The 19928-nt window shown below is 42.2% G+C and overlaps 2 protein-coding genes across 6 annotated transcripts in view; both read left to right on the top strand.

The window, feature by feature from the left end:
• LOC123987296 (butyrophilin-like protein 1) overlaps nt 1-19928 on the top strand; it is a 208732-nt gene that overhangs the window by 101711 nt on the left and 87093 nt on the right. The gene's annotated exons all lie outside the window — the stretch shown is intronic.
• Nucleotides 6486-19928, top strand: part of LOC123987298 — a 23596-nt gene continuing 10153 nt past the window's right edge. For 3 of the 4 annotated variants that reach the window (XM_046076053.1, XM_046076054.1, XM_046076051.1), the window contains exons 1-2: nt 6486-6617; nt 11705-11986. In XM_046076053.1, the coding sequence (XP_045932009.1) occupies nt 6488-6617; nt 11705-11986 (412 nt within the window). In that variant the 5' untranslated portion in view covers nt 6486-6487. The remainder of the gene's footprint in view (nt 6618-11704; nt 11987-19928) is intronic. The other variant, XM_046076052.1, reaches the window with a different exon arrangement.

Below are 19928 nucleotides of genomic sequence, written 5' to 3'. Positions count from 1 at the left end.
TTTTCAGTCGAGACTCTGGAACAGACAACAGACCTCTGCCCGAGGATCTCAAGGTACGTGCTGGTGCGTATGGGACTAAAAGGTCAGAAATATAACAAGGCGAGAGGCCATGAAGAGCTTTAAAAGTGATCAATAGAATCTTAAAGTCAATTCTAAAACATACTGGGAGCCAGTGTAATGAAGCTAAAATAGGAGTAATGTGGTCATATTTCTTTGTTCTGGTTAAAAGCCTGGCAGCTGAGTTCTGGACAGTCTGGAGTCGATCAATAGATTTTTGGGTTAAACAGGTGAAAAGGCTGTTGCAATAATCCAGGCGTGATGAGATGAAGGCGTGTAAAATGGTCTCGGTGTCCTTTATGTTAACATAGATCGAATTTTAGCTATATTTCTAAGTTGATAAAAACATGATTGAACAAGCTTTGAGGAGTGCTGCTCGAAATTTAAATTACTATCAAACCAAACACAGAGGTTCTTTGCCACAGGCTTAATGTGATTTACTAGGGAACCAGCAGATGGCAGTATTTGTTTTGCCATCTGCTGAGACCCGATGACCAGGATTTCTGTTTTTTCTGAGTTCAGCTGGAGGAAATTATTTGACATCCATTTTTTAACTTCACAAAGGCAGTTATTAAGTGAACTCAGCATTCCAGGGTCTGTGGATCTGACGGGCAAGTATATTTGTGTGTCATCAGCATAAATATGAAAAAAAAATGCTATGTTTATGGATAATATGTCCAAGGGGAAGAAGATACAAGGAAAACAAAATGGGTCCTAAGACCAACCCCTGAGGCACACCATATATAACTGGACAGAATGAGGAGACAGTTGTTTACAGACACACAAAACTTCCTATTTGACAGGTAGGATGAAAACCATTCTAGGGCAGTACCAGAGATCCCCACCCAGTGCCTCGGTCTAAAATTATGTGGGAGGGAGGGATCTAAACCAGGTTTCTTTAAAAGTGGGTTCACGCAAGCCGTTTTAAAATAATCAGGGACACAACCAGTAGATAGGGAGCTGTTGAAAACAGAGATCAAATGGGGCCCAACAGAATCTATTACTATCAGTAAAAATTTTGTAGGTATTACATCAAGTGGGCTGGAGGACACTCTCAATGACCCAGAGGTGAGGAAAGAGACTACAGCAAATGCCATCAAAGCGTGTGCCGTGTCTAGTCCTACTGACCAGCTCATTGCCTACTTTTCTGACTGGAGGAGGCTGAAGACAGCAGTTGCTTGGTTCCTCCGGTTAAAAGTCATTTTGTTAGCAAAAGATCACCAGAGGAAGCAGTTGGAGGCTGCTGTGGCTGACCATCCAGAGGAAACCAGTCAGGACAGGTTGAATAACGCTGAAGGACAACGGGGCACAGTGATATCTAGGAGTGGAATCCTGACACTGGAAGATCAATTAGAAGCAGAGATTGCCATCAATCGCTATTGTCAACAACAGAGATTCAAGGAGGAGATTTCTATCTGGGAAGGCAGCAGTGAGTAGACAGAGTCCCATATATAGACTGGATCCAATGGTGGAGGAGGGACTCTTAAGAGTTGGAGGAAGGTTGAACAGAGGAGCGATGCCTGAGGAAGTCAAACATCCCCTCATTCTCGCTAAGGATCAGCATGTTTCCATGCTTATTCTTAAGCATATACATCAGACTCTGGGCCATGGTGGACGGACTCATACACTGTCTAAAGTGAGGAAGATGTTTTGGATTACCAAGGCCAATGCAGCAGTTAGGAAGATTATTGCTGAATGACGTTACAATGGAAGAGCAGTGGAACAAAAAATGGCAGACCTCCCAAAGGTGAGAATCCTTCCTGATCTTCCGCCATGTACCAACACGGGAGTAGATTACTTTGGACCAGTTGAAGTAAAGAAGGGACAATCGACTTGTAAGCGATACAGTGTTCTGTGAGGTGGAGGCCATTTTGAATGATCAGCCTATTACTAAGCTCTCGGATAATCCCAGTGACCTGGAACCTCTTACTTAACCATCTTCTTCTTCTGAAGGGTAAACCAGCCAACGACCAATATGGGAGAAAACGTTGAAGACAGGTACAGTACCTCTCGGATCTTTTTTGGAAGAGATGGATGCGAGAGTACTTACCATTGCTTCAAGAGAGGCAAAAGTGGAATCAAAAGAAGAGGAGTTTGATTGCTGGAGACATTGTGGTAATAATGCATTCTTCAGCTCCTCGTGGCTCTTGGCCACTCGGCAAGGTTCTGGAGGTTTTTCCAGACAAACATGGGCTTGTGCGGTCTGTAAGATTACAGACTAAAACTAACATCATTGAAAGGCCAGTGACAAAGCTCTGTTTGCTGCATGGAATATAAATTTATTCATGCTGGGCTTGACCGTACTTTGATGGATTGTAACATTTTGGCTCTTTTGTTTTTGTTTGAATTGTAATGGCTGCTGGTCATTAACAATTAGTGGCCGGTGTGTAGGAGCCAAATGTGGTGTTTTGTGCATTTTGATATTGGGTGTTGTTTTTTGTTTATAAATTGGGTGTCGCTCCAATATTACCTGGGGTCAAGGTTATATAGGTAGCATCCAAACTGTTGGGGGCAGGTGATTTGACCTTGAAGGGCAAAGGGTTTTTGACCACTGTGGCGCATTGGTGCGGAGACCTTTTGTTTGACAGTTGATTGTATGTATATGGTTTTGCCGTTGAAACTGGATAGGTTAAATGGACATTCTACTCTGCACGGTAAAACAAATAAACTTATTAATCAGCAACACGAAATAGTCTGGAGATTCTTAAACAATACAGTACGGTAACACAAAGACAAAGGAAAAGCGCGTCAGCCAGGGCACTCCTGGGCTAAATCACCTCAGTAGCCCTCAGTATTAGACTGAGCTACTGCACTACAAGAGCAGTTGCATTTTATTTTTGTTAGAGAAGGGGAGAACAACAGTTTGAAATAGGGAGACTGAAAGAGAGATCAATGTGAATGAGTTGGCAATAAGATGTATTGAGTGTTGTGGTATGAATACTGTATGAGGGTGAGAGAAACCAAATGAATTACACACGGCGATAGACTGTGTGAGCGTGTAGACAGGCACCAAATGAATGTTCAAATTTTAAGTTGATCTTTGTAATATACTTAGCATGACATGTTGATTTCAACAAGTAGTGCTGTTCTTGAAAATGTCCATTCCCATGCTAAAGATGGTGCACTTTTGGAATTTTTCTGTATTCTATTTTGTATTGTCAATTTAACAAAACTCTTTACACTGTAGGAGCATTTCCTACATGGCATAACATTGATTTTCCGTTTAAATATAGAAGGTTCTTCTGGTTATGCTAATTAGAATAGCTCTTCATTGCAAAAATGTCAGTCAAATCTATTATACTACAACTAAAACAGTAAAAATTAAGTTAATCTAGGTTTAGGAGTCATGAACTGATTTAATCGCTACACTAGGAGTGTTAATGAAATGTGTACCATTTACCAAACAAGTCGGGATTTTAAACATTTGTGACAATTAAGCTAATGGTTATGATAGAGTTGAAAGGTAAGGCTGGCAATTTTCTATAATTTTCAAATTATAGATAAGTCCTTTGAAAGACTAAAAGCAACAATGAATGTATCATTTAACAAGTAGATTCTTTAAGTTGTTAAAGCCTGATATGTCTTATTCCCTTGTGCCATATAATCCCATTGTTGTTGGTTTTTTTTGATAGAATTTGTTGACAATATGAAGAACATAGAAAATCACCAGCCTCAGAGGTAGCCCTCTTATGTAAGAAGAAGATGGAAAATGTTGGTTGATATGGTGATACAAATCAGTCTTTATAGGTATCTGTTATTTTGAACTCAGGCAGCTGACCAGGTTGGTGGTGCTACAGTATAATGTGTTTCATTGGTAATAAATGAACTTCTTCACTGAACCAAAGTAGTTTCATTTGTATTTACTCAACTACACTGTGTGGAAATTGTTGACATAATCAGGTTTAGTAAGTCCATTTAAAATGACTAGCATTGAACAAAGTACAGTTTAGTTGGTATTACTAAATGCAGTTGAGTATTGGATGTCCAACAGTTAAGTTAGATTTACATAAGTGAGTTAATTCAGTATAATGAAATGTCTTTATGTTAGCATTAATCATCACAGTTAAGTAAAGCCAAAGAAACAGCATTTTGTTGAATTTATGGGCATCAGTGTAGTTAGCTGGACACTGACCTATTAATTAAATCCAAGTTGACCAGATAATGTTAGAATTGCCTAAAACATTTATGTTGGTTGCACATAAGTCAGTTATGGACATCTTAATAAAACTATTTAATTAAATCTAACACAACTCAGTTAGGTGGAAATTGTTGACATAACTGGATTAAGTAAGTCCAACAAAATATTTTTTTGAGTGTACCGCAGTCCTGCAATAAATTGATTGTTGATTTAACTTCATGGTCATTTTGGAGGCTTTAGTTTGTTGTACTGTTGAACTGTTTTGCCTGATACTGACAGGTGTTTCTGTTATTTTGTCCACCCCATGTATATCAGTGAGTGCAGGCTGAATCACATAAACTCGTCTCTGAAACAGTTTGAACACAAACTGAACATTAAAACCTTGATGAAGGAGATTTATTGCAGGACTGTCAGACTGCATTAGTTTCAGGTGTTCCTAATAAACTGGACACTGAGTGTTTGCTGACTGTGATATTTGAGTTCTCTGAAAGTTCATGTATGTTGATGTTTCTAACTGATGATGAACTTGTATCGTGTCATTTCCTGCAGAGCTGAATCATTTCTGTCCAAACGTTTGAATAAAACATGAAAATGCGTCCAAAAAACGACGTTAAAGGGCTCTGATACTACCTCAGTGATATCTTCCAGCATGTGTTTGTTTGGGGATGTAGTTCTATTACCATACACATTAATTAACATAAGAAAAATCATGATCAACTTTTAAAACCACGCCATTAACCAGTGATCTTCCCTGTCTGCCCTGTGTGTGATAATATACCCTCCAGTCCTGTTGAAACAAATGCAACACCAGCAGCTCTGCTGGTTTCGAAACTAACTATCAAACTTGTTAGTTTCTTGTAGTTTTTTTTATAATATTTAACCAAATATTTAAAACCCCTCACATTTAAGGAAGTGTAGGCTAATAAAATGAAATTTAAATAAGAACGAATATCCAACTTCAGTTCGTGTTACGCTTTTTTATCCTGCTTAACAACAACAAATAGAGCCCCATATCCTAATGTTAACTCCTTTCACATAGCCTGTACCACATATTTCTCTTGCTTAGCCAAACCCTCTCGTTTCCCAGACGGATTTTCTGTTGAAGCTCCTTATTTTCCATATTCAGGTGTCATTTGTGTTTTTGTTTTTCCTTTATGATACAGGCCAGACAATTGTAATGAGTATCTCTCAAAACTTTTATATTTGAGCAATTTATTTTAATGTAGGGCTATAACCAGCAGGGGGCACGTTATCACTAATAAGCTGCACCTCAACAGCTTTGTTATTCAGAGATTAGCTACTCATCAGACATAATTAGGCACACATATGATATTACATATTTTGATGGAAGTTACAGCCTTACAAAATCTTTCAGGATTAAAATGAGAGTTTATAATTTGGTCAGATAGTATTTTGATTTGGCTTACCTGACAGCAGATATTTTGGTGGAGTCCTATAGGCACCCTGAAAATTCTTATTAAACCCTGAAAATAAACACTTTATCACATTTAAGTCAACACTAAGATACAAAGATTAGTAGTTTATTATTGTTTATTTCTAGAACCACACTGTGATTTATAGCCTATATGTAAGTCATGCTGAAAATAAGGGACAACAGATGGTCCACAATGAGAGAGACTGCACAATGATCGCACCAACAAGTGACCTGGATATCACAGAGTAGCCTGTAATAACCTATAATATGCTTTTGTTGGAGATTACACTAAATGCTGGTTTAGCTTACTATGAAAAAGCTTTAAATGAAGATGTAACTGATCTGCAAGCTGCTCGAGACTCAATGACAGGAAACACATCACCGACAATTCATTACACATGAATGAAGGACTTATTAATTAATATTATTATATATTACAATAATATTGATAATATATTTGGTATAAGGCTTACTTGAGGTGATAGTGCCCGATAATTATAGACTTGGAAAAAGTAAATGCAGATAATGCTGGACAGACATTTTCATTTATTAGGCCTGTTTTGTGTTTTATGAACATCTACAGCACGTTGTATTAAAATCTATTAATTTGGTTCAGAAGTTTTACTAGCACCATATGTATGAAACATAAGGAAAAATAAGAAAAAAACATAAACCACGCAGAAAAAAATAATGTGTGATAATATATATAAACAAGTGCAGTTTTCGATTTCACGAGTTAAGTCATAATTATAGATGTATTGTATAATAGTAGTCGATATAACGCTTTTCAAGCCGGAGGTGTTCCGGAAGCTGCGAAACCGAAAGTGTTTTGCACTGACGCAGCCTGAAGTCGTTACATGTCCGTTAGTGGCGTTACAGTGAAGTTAAAAGTGAAGTTTAAAATTCAGGTGACAAACATGAAGCTTCTTCCTCTCGTGTGTCTCTGTCTGATGGCTCGGTCTGAAACAATGTTTGCTGATGAACAAGGTAAGAAAATTAATTAGGCTACTTAGACTGATAATCAATGTTCCCCGCGACCCTGAAAGTTACACAGGATTAACGGTTGACAATGGATGGATGATAATCAATGTCCTGATAATTAGCACAGATCAATATACCATGTGATTAATGTAGCCTAATTAATCACAGCATCCTTCTGATTAATTACAATTGTATAACAGAGCTGCGCAGTTTGCTGAGGTTTCCGTTATATGGCAGCAGAAGTTCAGGGCGTCTCCGGCACAGAAACTGTTCCTCATGTCAAACTGTCAACACTTCTTAACTGTAGCGACACATCACTGATATTTCTGATCAAATATAAACACTTGTCGCACCAGAGAGTTACTGATTTGCTGACAAAAAAGAGTTGAGAATAAAAATAATAAATTTAATAGAAGCAGAAATAGTTGCTCCTCCCTCTGTTCTCTCTCTTGATTTCTCACATTTGAAATTCAGATCCAAAGCCGTGACAATCTTCAGAGTCAGAAAACTACATGATTGTAAAACACTGTCTGAATATTGTCCTACGGGTGTTCAGAACTTTGTGAATGACTTTCTATTTTCTCAGTCAAGTATTGTATTTTAGCAGATTGCAGGTGCGATTTTAGACCATTTATAGGGGTGCTTCAACTTCAGGAAAACATCCCAGGCCTACTGGACGCTGTTGAAAAGTAAATATGACTACATGCACAGTTTAGGCCTAAGTGTTATTTACACAGTACAAAATATTTTTGTGTGTATTTTAGAGTGTCTGCATCATCGTTTTTAAAGTCCTCCGTTTTTGCCTGTCCCTACTAAAACGCTACCATTATCCGGAGTAGGCCTACACAGACTTAAAAGAACTACGGGGTCGGCAGTGTTTTCAACTTTCTCAGTTTTAGGTCTTCTGATTCACTGTTTTCGTCTGAATGGGAGGTTCAAACGTAGCAAGAGGTCTGAGTTTTACAAATGTACAGCATACATCCTGCCCTAACAAATATCAAAAATGTGGTTGGTGCTTTGAGCTTCTGTTTACTTTGACACCCTGCATTGTATTTACAGGCGTTATATAGTTGTTTTAACAGGCTAAGAGTAATACTCCTTATGACCTTTGGTGGCCACTTTATTAGGTACACCTGAACAGTCGGTTTTTTAACGCTCCGTGTTACCAAGCATTGGCTGCTCCATGGCAGCATTGGTGGCTACGGAGCACCATCTGTGGCTCAACCTCTCGGGCATCCAGGGGAAGGAGAAGGCTTTTCTCCTGGATGTGCCCCTCTCTCCTACTAGGACGCAGGGAGAGGCGTTTGAGCAATATCTCCCCCGCCAGTCTGGGTCCAGGACGGCGATGGCTGACGAGAGACGAGCTCAGCCCTTGTCTAGCTCCTACTGCCGGAGCCACAAGCGAAGCATCGCTTCTCGTAGTCCCCCTCAACAAACCCGGGACGCGAGGCGGCGCTCTCGCCCACAGCCTCCCGAGAGGCTGACCGAGGTCTCCTGGTGGCGGCTCAGGCAACAGGCGCTGTTTTTCCCGCTGTCTTGGCGCTCGGGACACGCTAATCGCCAGCGAGCTCTCACCAGTCTGCCCGCCTCGATGGGTTGCAGCTGGAAAACGATCGGGCTCACACACCGTGGGTCGCCGGCGAGTTTTCCCTGGCGGTCCTCCACTTCAGGGTGCCACCGGGGACCTACGCATAACAACGGCCACCAGCCCCGAGGGGCTCACATGGTATATTGCGCACTGTAGTGGATGGCTACAGGCTGCAGTTCCGGGTCCACCCCCCGCAGAAGTTCAACGGGGTGGTCTGGACTGCGGTGCACGCGGGGCAGAGCCAGGTGTTGGGACAAGAAGTTCGCTCTCTGCTGGAGAAAGGGGCCATAGAACTCATTTCCCCGCCAGTAAGGGAGTCCGGGTTCTACAGCCGGTACTTCATAGTTCCCAAGAAGGACATTGCGTCCGATTTTAGATCTCAACGCGAAGAAGAGCGTGCTGACGCCCGCCCAACGGACTAGGGGTGGTGTGGAACTCGACGACGATGCGGGCCCACCTGTCACCTGCACGCGTCGGGTCCATTTTGTCCTTGGTGACCAGAGTGAAGCTAGGCCGCACCATCACTGTGAAACACTTTCAGAGGGTGCTGGGTCTCATGGCGGCAGCGTCCAGCGTAATCCCGTCTAGCCTGCTGCACATGAGAGCCCTGCAGTGGTGGTTAAAATCCAAGGAATTCTCCCCGAGGGGAAATCCGTTCCGTCTGATACGGGTTACGAGCAGTTGCCTTCGTTCCCTGTCAGTATGGAGGAAGCCTTGGTTCCTGTCCCAGGGTCCCGTGCTGGGAGCGTCATGTCGCAGGACAATTACTTCGACAGACGCCTCACTCGCGGGGTGGGGCGCGGTCATGGACGGCCGCTTTGCGAGAGGCTCCTGGCAGGAGCATCATTTCTCTTGGCGCATAAATTGCCCCCAGGTGATGGAGCTATTATGCAAAAGGTTCGGCCCCATAGACGTGGACTTGTTTGCATCTCAAAAGACTACGCACTGTCCCCTGTGGTTCTCCCTCACGCCCCCATCCCCGATAGGGCTGGAGGCCATGGTGCAGACATGGCCAAGGCTGCGCCTGTATGCCTTTCCTCCAGTCACTCCACTCCCGGGGGTTCCGGAGCGGGTCCGTCTGGACGGTGTCAGTCTACTGCTGGTAGCCCCGTTTTGGCCACCCCGAGTGTAGTTCTCGGACACTCCTCGAGGGCCCGCCATGGCAGGTCCCTCTGAGGAAGGATCTGCTGTCTCAGGCGCAGGGCCAGGTCTTTCACCCTTGCCCCGCCCTATGGAGACTGTGGGTCTGGCCCCTGAGGGGGCCCAATTCCTGGAGGCGGGCCTCATGGCAGGAACAGTCGGGACGCTGCTCAGCTCCAGAGGCCCATCCATGAGAAAGATGTATGGCCTAAAGTGGAATGTGTTTGCCGTCTGGTGCAGAGAACGAGCGGTGGACCCAGTTACCTGCCTGGTGACTATGGTACTGGAGTTCCTCCAGGACCGTTTCTCTGCTGGCCTTTCCCCATCCACACTCAAGGTATATGTGGCTGCCGTGGCGGCGTTCCACACCCCTCTGAGGGATGGGCCTCTGGGGAGGCTTCCACTGGTCGTGCGCTTCCTCCATGGAGCCCGGAGGATGAGACCCGTGACTCGGTCCAGGCTTTCGACCTGGGACCTGGCGGTGGTTCTTGAAGCGTGAGCTGAGGCCCCCTTCGAACCCCTGGAGTCGGCTGAGGCCAAGCACCTGACCCTTAAGATGGCCTTTCTCCTCGCTATCACGTCTCTGAGGAGGCAGGCACTTACGGTGTCTCCACAATGCCTGGAGTTTGCCCCGGGGAGGGTCAGAGCCATCCTGCACCCCTGTCCGGGCTATGTCCCTAAGGTTCCATCCAGGTTGGCAGGGCCTACGTTGCTGCAGGCGTTTCATCACCCACCTCATGTGACGGCGGAGGACGGGAGACTTAATTTGCTCTTCCCTGTCAGAGCACAGAGTATTTACACTCTGAGGTCCTCCCGGTAGAGGAAAGCAGACCAGTTGCTGGTGTGTTTCGGGTCCCCCAAGGCTGGGTTCCCCGCTTCTAAACACACGATCAGCAACTGGATTGTTCAGACTATTTCCCTGGCCTGTCAGGTGCACCGGTTACCTTCACCTATGGCCGTAAGGGCTCACTCTACTTGAGGCATGGCTCGTAGGGGCTTCGCTCCAGGATTTGTGTGAGGCAGCTGGCTGGGCCACTCCTCACACTTTCATCCGGTTTTACAGTCTGGACCTTCCTTCTGCACCCGGCACCCGTGCGCTCTCCTCTTAGTCGTGCCTAAGGTTACTGCACGCTGGGGGGGCAGGCGGAGGCTTCGGCGTGGAGTAGAGGGTATCCTCGAAGGGGAACGTCTCGGGTTATGTAACCCTTGTTCCCCGAGAAGGGGAACGAGACACTCCGTCGGTCCGCCACACCTCGCCCCGCCTGGAGTGCCTTGCTTCATAGCAAGAGCTAATGTGTCCGGTGTGCCAGCTTGCTTAAATACACCTCCAGTTAAGCCATCACACGCTACCGTTCTAGCAACGGCAATAGGATTGGAGTAGTTTCATTCATAATTTCAGCCCTGCCACGCCCAGAGGCGTTCCCATAGTGTCGTCACCGACGCAGTGTCTCGTTCCCCTTCTCGGGGAACAAGGGTTACATAACCCGAGACGTTCCTTTTAAGTTAATGAGGAAACATTTCTTTTGGATTTTATTGTGTAAATGAAATGCTTGGTAATTAACGGAGGTGTTTGTCATGTTGCCTATTTTTTCATATTAATTTTTACAGATAAATGTCTAAAGCTGATGATTTTTATGAGGTCATTTTACAGGGTTTCCCTGCCATTATAAGGCTTAGGAGGTGAGGCCCAAAAGGCTTGGGTGCTGTGCCATGAAGGTAAAATCACTGTGGAGAGAGGATGGAAACTAAAACTAAAGTTTAGTCCTTATGCTTTCTGGTTGCTATTTATTATCTGCTCAAGCTTTTCCAACTCTTTGTTCACAGATATGGTTAAAATAATGGTTCCAAATGATGTGAAATTGCATATTTGTCATTGTTAAAAGTAAAATTTACCCCTTCTCCCCGCAATCACCACCAAATATGGGCATCTAAGACTATGGGAAAACACTGAAATTTTAAACTATTCTGATGTGAATCACTTGCTCATGGACACAACAGCACTGCTGCTGAGACATGTTTTTTTGGGGTTTTATATTCAGACATATTCAGACACAAATGTTTTTTTTGCTTCACCTCCGCTGCTACAACTCCATCCTAGGGGAAACACTGCACATGTTTATATTACTTTAGTGCAACAGAAAATATTGTCAATATATCAAACAACAGATTTCATGTGACGTCGTTTCAAGATAATTTTTTCAACTCAACAAATGTAAATATTCAGTTTGTCCAAACGTCTTCACTGGATCTCAGCTTCTGTCATGATATGAGTCAGTAACAGTGTTTGCATCTGTAATTGGTTTCCAAACTTTTGGTAGAAATTAGAAATGTTTGAAATATCATGTGTATCATCTGAAATGTGCAGCAGGTGCAGCTCCAAAGCCATATGTGATCACGCTCCGTCAAACGAAGGACTGGGCCCTGCTGCAGTGTGAAGTTCGAGGTGCTTTTCCAAAACCTACAGTAGAGTGGCAGGACAGTGCTGGAAACAAATTTCCTGGTGAGGAGCCACAGGTCTCAGAAAGAGGAGGCAGCTTCTACATCACCCTCCAAACTACTGTGATGAAGACCGACCGCTATCGCTGTGTAGCCACACAGGAGGAGATCAAACATCAGATTTATGCCGAGACTCACGTATATATCCATGGTGAGATTCCTCCAAGTTTAATTTTAACTGTTCATGTGTTGTTTGTTTTTTAAAACATGTTTACATGTGTTCAGACTGAACTCAAAGCAGGTTGGGACGAAGATGTCAGCAGAAGTGTAAAAAGTTTCAAACTGAGTGAAAGCTTCACACTTATACTGAGACTCTGAGACTTCATGAATCTACAGAGATGAGAGGAAGAATGAGAGGGTCTGCAGGGAAATAACAGAAAGAAACTCTGAGATCAGTCTGATCAAACACAGGAACACAAGAATTTAGTAAACTTCACTCAAAATGGCTGCTGCAGCCTGATCCTGAGGATCAACATGAAAACAACTCACGAGGGAGATTTACTTTTTTTACTCATTTAGCTGATGATTTTATCCAAAGCAACTTACAATTGCTACACATGTCAGAGGTCGCACGCTTCTGGAGCAACTAGGGATTAAGTGTCTTACTCAGGGACACAATGGTGGATGGGTCACAGTGGGGAATTGAACCCGAGTCTCTCACATCAAAGGCATGTGTCTTATCCACTATATATACCATCACCACCCCATTTAGAGGTTTAGAGACTAAAGTCTGAAAAAGGTTCTGAACTTGAAGAATCATTGAGCCACATGTAACACCAAAACACACCGAGGCTCTCTAAAGAATTTATTAGCTGTGATTAGATAAATAGATTAGATAGAGACAAATTTAATTGATCCTAATGGGAAACTGCAGAGTTATAGCAGCCAGTCAAACATGAATCACAAACAATATGAGGACACTCAGATTTAGAGAAGATTTTAGTCATTGATAATTTTATTATTATATTTTAACTACAAATTGAAGTGAAACTAAAAACTAGGATCAGACTTTAACATTAAATATAAACAATGATAGTTTCTGGTAATAATTTGACACCATGGAGGCAGATACAGGCTTTGGAAGTGCATTTTTACTGAACAATGTAAACTTGTAATTAGTACCAATTGTAAAATACATTATTGGTTTTTATTCATGTTGTTGCTCCAAGTTTCAAACATTAATTATCTTTTTATAATTGTTGTAATTCTGACTATTAAAGCAGCAGAAGATGATAAGAGTTCTTCTCAATTAATTAATTCAAATTCAGAAATCATAACCAGACATGTATTTTCACAACAACATGATTTATTTTACTCTTAAACATGTTTCAAGAATCTCTAAATATTCTTTGCAGCCTTTTATTAAAGAGTTAAAGTCTATTAGCTTTAAGAGTTGGAGCTTCCAGAGACTTGTGCTGCATAAATCCAGACTGTGTCGCTCCGCTCCCATTGTGACCCAGTAACTGTTTACCGCCGACCCTCCACCAAGAAGCACATCATGATTTAAATCTGGACATCGCTGGCAGCAGTCAGTGCTGGAAGAAGTACTCAGACTCTTTACTGAATCAATATTCGCTGTAACAGCAGCTGTGATAAAATCCAGATGTGGTTCTGAGCCGTAATCCAGAGTCCACGGTGGCCTCGGCTCAGGGTGCAGAGAAGCTCGGCTGTAGACAGATCGCCTCGCACGTTTGCAGATCTCAGCACAGCAGGAGTTTAGCAACAGTCACATGTAAACAGGCTGAAGTAGAGGCGGCAGGACAGAGATTCAAACCTTCTTCCTACTGATGAGCAGCACGTCTCAGAAAGAGGACGATGCTACGACATTACCCTCCTCACTACTGAGACCAGAACCAGAACCAACCTCTTAGCTGTGGAGCCCAGCAGGAGGCGACTGGCCATAAGATCAATGCTAACATCACTGTTCCTGCTGAGACTCATCCCAGTGCTGTTTGGATCTGCTGACAGTTTTAGCTTCTAGATTTCAGGAGCGTGCACACCTTTAGATGTTCTTTGTGTCGGCTGTGATGTTCAACCTGCTGTTTATGATGTGCAGCTACGTTCTGACTTACATTCACTTTTTATCATCTGTTTCAGGGATCTCCTCTGGTTACCCCACAGAGTCCTCCACTAGATGTACTTTTGCTGCATTCTTGCTGTTTTTGTTATTCTTCTAGCTGTGCTTCACTTCAAGGGTCACATCACATGAAATTAGGTGAGTTTAGATAATGTATTTGTAGGACAGGTGTCTTGCTACTGGGGTAACCACACCAACTCTTTATTTAAGACTGCAGTTGTACACACACATATTTGCAAACAAAAAACACTTCTCCCAGCATCTCTTAAGGCCCAGCTCACCCACACTGTCTGGCTCCACACAGACTTAATTGCAGTCCAACAAATAGTTTTCCAAAACACGGTCCACAGCCAACACGGCTGTCTTTTCCCAGTGTTTGTACAGCAGTCTGGTAGTAGTCATCTGAGGTCCAGGACGCTACTGCATTTAGAGGGAGAGCATAATTAGTCAATGATCAGCAGCTGTGACAGTTAGCGCTCTCTGGCTCTGCTCAACTCTCTCTACTGCCTAGCTCCACTATACTGAATCACCATGTTCATGATGAGCAGACTACACAAAAAATTCTGTGTCTCATGTTTAGAGTATTGACAGATGTTTTATCTTCTCACGAATTAGGAATTTTGTTGGTATTTACACCAGGGTAGGATCAATGTAGGTGGGACTTGAATATGACTTGGTTTTCCTTCTTGCAGAGTCACAGACAGAGTGACCCCCTTAACTAATATAATATTCACAAAACAGTAGGGAATAGAAATGCTGGTTACTTTGCATTTTCTTTTTGCTAATTTTCTGGATATTGAGGTAATATTTGCTCCACATTTAGATGGAAACTTGACTTACAGCAGACTTTTCACTCCACCTGCAATTCTGACCAACTAAACAACACTTTTGCTTTTAGACATGATCGGACAACACATCTGAACTAGTCTTTAACCAAGCTGGCCGGCAACATGTACAGCTGAACCAAAGCCATATTTACCGGTGTAACACCAAAATGTGTGACCTATCAGATTCTGTGACCCAAATGGAAAGTTAAGCGCCAGAGGCTTTGTTGACAATGTGAAGCGGTTGCAGTTAGGTTTAGGTACTAAAAGTACTTGGTTATGGTTAGGAAACATTGTCGTCTGGATTTAGTCACAAAATCTGATAGGTCACACATTTTGGTGTTACACTGGCTTTTCATTGGCCCACCCTTCTCTGCTTCTGATTGGCTAGTAGTACTTAACTAGGAACTGTGATTGTGCAACTTCCAACAAAGATCATTTAGAGACAAGATGCATCACTCCGTAGCTAAAAGGAAGCCTGAAAAGAGGAGCTGCAATGTGCAGTATGAAAAAAAAATTGGGTGTTTTTTGAAAATTAAACCATGTAAACCTGTTCTGGTACAACTCCTAAATAAGATTATGAACCTGAAAATGAGCATAATACCACCTCTTTAATGTAATTATATTATTTGCAACCCGTTCTCACTCCCAAGTCATCACATATGGATGCATTGTCAAGAGCCATCTGCCTCAGTTTGTGATACACTGGGGATCCCTTTACCGTCACAGTTCAATGCAGGGAGGGAAGCCCTGTAGCATCTGTTTTTGATGGTAAAGGTAGGTATGATATTTCACAGAAATTGATTGGGGTGGATGGAGGGCCGGACCCTGACTTTGACCAAGAACACTGGGCTTTGTGTCCCCTGTGAAACAAAAATTCCACATTAAATATTTTTATTTAGGCAAGTTATGTTACTCAGGTATTTCAAAATGATGTTTCGAAGCGCTAGCGTTTTATTTTGAAAGTCTAACCGAACGATGCATATTTATTATTGCTAAGCGTTTCTAACTTCACGGCGGAGCCCTAAATGTCAACAAATGACGCAAAAGGGGTACCCAGGGCGTTAAAAGGCGACGGCAAGGGGCCTTGACCAAGCATCAATATGCGACAAGTCGGGAGTGAGAACGTGTTGTTATTTGGGACAAATCTGTATTGCTTAGTTTTATTTCTTAAGGTGTAAAGCCAAAGTCTGTCAGGTACAGTTACACACCGAACTAGGTATACACTCCGTATCCAGTTTATTAGGTACACCTAGCTAAAACTAATGCAGTCTAATACAACAGTCCTGCAGTAAATGTAATTCATAAATGGTTATGTTCAGACAAGCGTTGATTCGACTTTATGGTCATTGGTTTGCTGTAGTTTGTGGTGCTGTTGAACTGTGTTTTTATTATTTTGTCCACTCAATGTATATCAACAAAGGTTACTTTGAATACAATCTGAACATTTAAACGTTGATGAAGGAGATTTATTGCAGGACTGTCAGACTGCATTAGTTTCAGGTGTTCCTAATAAACTGGACACTGAGTGTTTGCTGCTGCTGCTGACTGTGATATTTGAGTTCTCTGAAAGTTCATGTATGTTGATGTTTCTAACTGATGATGAACTTGTATCGTGTCATTTCCTGCAGAGCTGAATCATTTCTGTCCAAACGTTTGAATAAAACATGAAAAATGTCAAACTGTATGTTGTGGCTGTTTTTGATGTTTCTGTCTGTTCAAACTCTGAGAAAAGAAACTAAAGAGATTTTACTGTGTTGGACCGATTCTAACATGATCAACATTTAACAACTGTTGTTTTTAATAGAAAAAAATGTTTTGTAGGAGTGGTATTTTGCAGTGGTGGAATGTGCATTTACACAAGTACTGTACCGCTGGAGAAAGCATAGTTAAAGCTGAAAACAGGGCTGTAAAGGAGTTAAAATGAGATCAACTTTACAAATTTACAGCAGTAAAATGCAAAGGAGGCAGCTTATCCAGTAAAGTATTGAAATAAAATAAAACATCTGCATATTCAAATATTCTGGATTTTTCAATGAGGGAAATTGAGTTACACTCAATAAGACCAGCTGTACTGGTAGTTTGAGTTAAAGATATGAATTAAGAAGAAGAAATTGATGCTATTTGCCGAATCGGTCATGCTTCCTGTTTCTCAGAAGATTCAGTTTTAATTCCTTCAAGACAGATTATTGACAGATTACAGATTATTGCTGCCAGCACACTGGGCCCCGGCTTGTCCTGAGAAAAGTCATGAGAGCCATTAGCCTGGCAGTCAAATCAAACATGAATGTTGCAACACATCAACTTCTACTTAAGTGATATGTCTGAGGAACCAGACACAGGTATGCTCGCTGCCTGGGGTGATTGACAATCTCTCTTGAGCATGTGCATTCAACTTCTTTGGTCGACCATGGCGAGTCCTGTTCTGAGTGGAACCTGTCCTGTTAAACCGCTGTACGGTCTTGGCCATTGTGCTGCAGCTCAGTTTCAGGGTCTTGGCAATCTTCTTACAGCCTCAGCCATCTTTATGTAGAGCAACAATTTTTTTTTTTCAGATCCTCAGAGAGTTCTTTGCCATGAGGTGCCATGTTGAACTTCCAGTGACCAGTATGAGGGAGTGTGAGAGCGATAACACCAAATTTAACACACCTGCTCCCCATTCACACCTGAGACCTTGTAACGCTAACAAGTCACATGACACAGGGGACGGAAAATGGCTAACTGGGCCCAATTTGGACATTTTTACTTACTCACTTTTGTGTCCAGCGGTTTAGACGTTAATGGCTGTGCAAGAAATTTCCATGAACATCAGTGGACTAGTAGTAGTCCTTGTGTGCAGTATTGGAGCACGTTAGACCTACTTTCTTTTATAAATGTTTTCTTGTCAGAAGTAAAGTACTCATGCAGCACTGAGTAGCTGTTTGTCTACTACAGTAAAACTATGAACAGAAAAAGCTCCCCCCTAATGAGTTTGGGTTAGGGCACCTGTTTTTGTTGAGAAATTGCATGAGTAATTGTAAAGACTGGTGTGAACACAGATTTTGCCTAAAATATTTGTCATTGTAATACTATCCAAACAATGAAACCACACATAAATAATCTATCTACAAACATTTCTAAATTTTCACCATTTGTTTGATTGGTCAGTAAATATATTTATGTATTTATTTTTTCAGTTTTTATTCAGACTATTGTTCATTCTATAGTATTGAAGGATGCAATTCTATAGATTGGTTAAGCATAACACATAATTGTTTATATTCTTCATGTTGACACTATGTTTTCATAAATGTGTATTAAACAGCCTATATCTCATTCTTATCTCTTATTAAATGAATGCTGATGTGTCTGTATACCTCAACCTTAAAAAACAAATCACACCATAGCATGTAGGCATGTGATTCATTTACATTCTAACAATATTTCTTAACAAATAGGCAGCATATGAAATCCAATGTAAGCAATCAGAAAATGAGTATTATGAGTTTTATTAAATCATCACACTGCCTCGGCATGCTGTCACAGGTCTGACAGGCCACAGTGCACCACACAGAACACTGGCCGACAAATTGTGACATTTGGCTCAATTAGGCTATTTGAGTTCTCCCACTCTCGTCGTCGGTAGGCCTACTTTTGCATCTGCCATTATTCCAACTCGACTCCCTGCCAAGAGACCTGCCCTTATCTGACTCCGATTGGCCCTGAACCTGACCTAATGAAACCAACAATGGCAAAGAGTATTGCCCAATCAGAGGTAGAAAATGACAAGTATTTACAGAATGCGGGTGGGATTATTTGTATGGGATGCTGCATTAAAGACAACTTGGAAAAACTGGACAAACGCGTCACCTATTGATTCAAAACGGGACGTGCTCTTTAGTTCTCAAATATGGGACGATTCCGTATTTTAAGGGACGGGTAGCAACCCTAATACCAAGGTGATTTACAGAGTTGCATGATGAACATATAGCTTTACTTTTTGCAAGACTGCTAACTGCTGCTAACTGTATCTGTCTGTATCTGTAGTTAGTTGGCTCGGTTAGCCCTGCAGCTAGCGGTCCCCTTAGTTGACTCAGCCCCAAGATGCCAGGAGTCCAACTCGGCAAAAAAAAACAACTTCGGCACTGGATCCCCTATAGTCAAATTGGCCTCTGTTGGCCTCAGAGGCTGTGCTCGGTCCCAGTCCGGTCACAGTGATCAGTCACTTTAAGCTGGAACCAGTCCACACACAGTTTGCATGACGGGCGTATTGCAAATGCATTGCTAATGGCAAACCAAGTCCAGTTGCCCTTGATTTTTAACCTTCTTTGGATAACTATGACCTGGATGACTGAGAATCTTCATAGACATTGCTAATGGCAACTGTAAACTCTACTCAATATATCAATATAAGTCCCTTCTTTATCTTTGTTATTAAATACACAGGAGCAAAATGCACTCTGCTTTCTGTTTCATGAAAAAATCTAAGCAAAAAATTAATCAAAATCTTTTAAATGTTATAAGAAGAAAATGAATTTGTTCTTCACTGTTTGAATCAGAGTTGGCCCTAGGCCTTCGGGGGCCTAATCAAAATTTAGTTGGAGGCCCCTCTGACTGTCGCGGGTTGTCACTACATACAGTGAGGAAAATAAGTATTTGAACTCCCTGCTATTTTGCAAGTTCTCCCACTTAGAAATCATGGAGGGGTCTGAAATTGTCATCGTAGGTGCATGTCCACTGTGAGACCTAATCTAAAAAAAAAAATCCAGAAATCACAATGTATGATTTTTTAACTATTTATTTGTATGATACAGCTGCAAATAAGTATTTGAACACCTGTCTACCAGCTAGAATTCTGACTCTCAAAGACCTGTTAGTCTGCCTTCAAAATGTCCACCTGCACTCCATTTATTATCCTAAATTAGATGCACCTGTTTGAGGTCGTTAGCTGCATAAAGACACCTGTCCACCCCATACAATCAGTAAGAATCCAACTACTAACGTGGCCAAGACCAAAGAGTTGTCCAAAGACACTAGAGACAACATGTTACACCTCCACAAGGCTGGAAAGGGCTACGGGGAAATTGCCAAGCAGCTTGGTGAAAAAAGGTCCACTGTTGGAGCAATCATTAGAAAATGGAAGAAGCTAAACATGACTGTCAATCTCCCTCGGACCGGGGCTCCATGCAAGATCTCACCTCGTGGGGTCTCAA

The sequence above is a fragment of the Micropterus dolomieu genome, linkage group LG18 (assembly GCF_021292245.1).
Source record: "Micropterus dolomieu isolate WLL.071019.BEF.003 ecotype Adirondacks linkage group LG18, ASM2129224v1, whole genome shotgun sequence".
In the NCBI taxonomy this organism is placed as follows: Eukaryota; Metazoa; Chordata; class Actinopteri; order Centrarchiformes; family Centrarchidae; genus Micropterus; species Micropterus dolomieu.
This window is presented reverse-complemented; position numbering and strand designations above follow the sequence as displayed.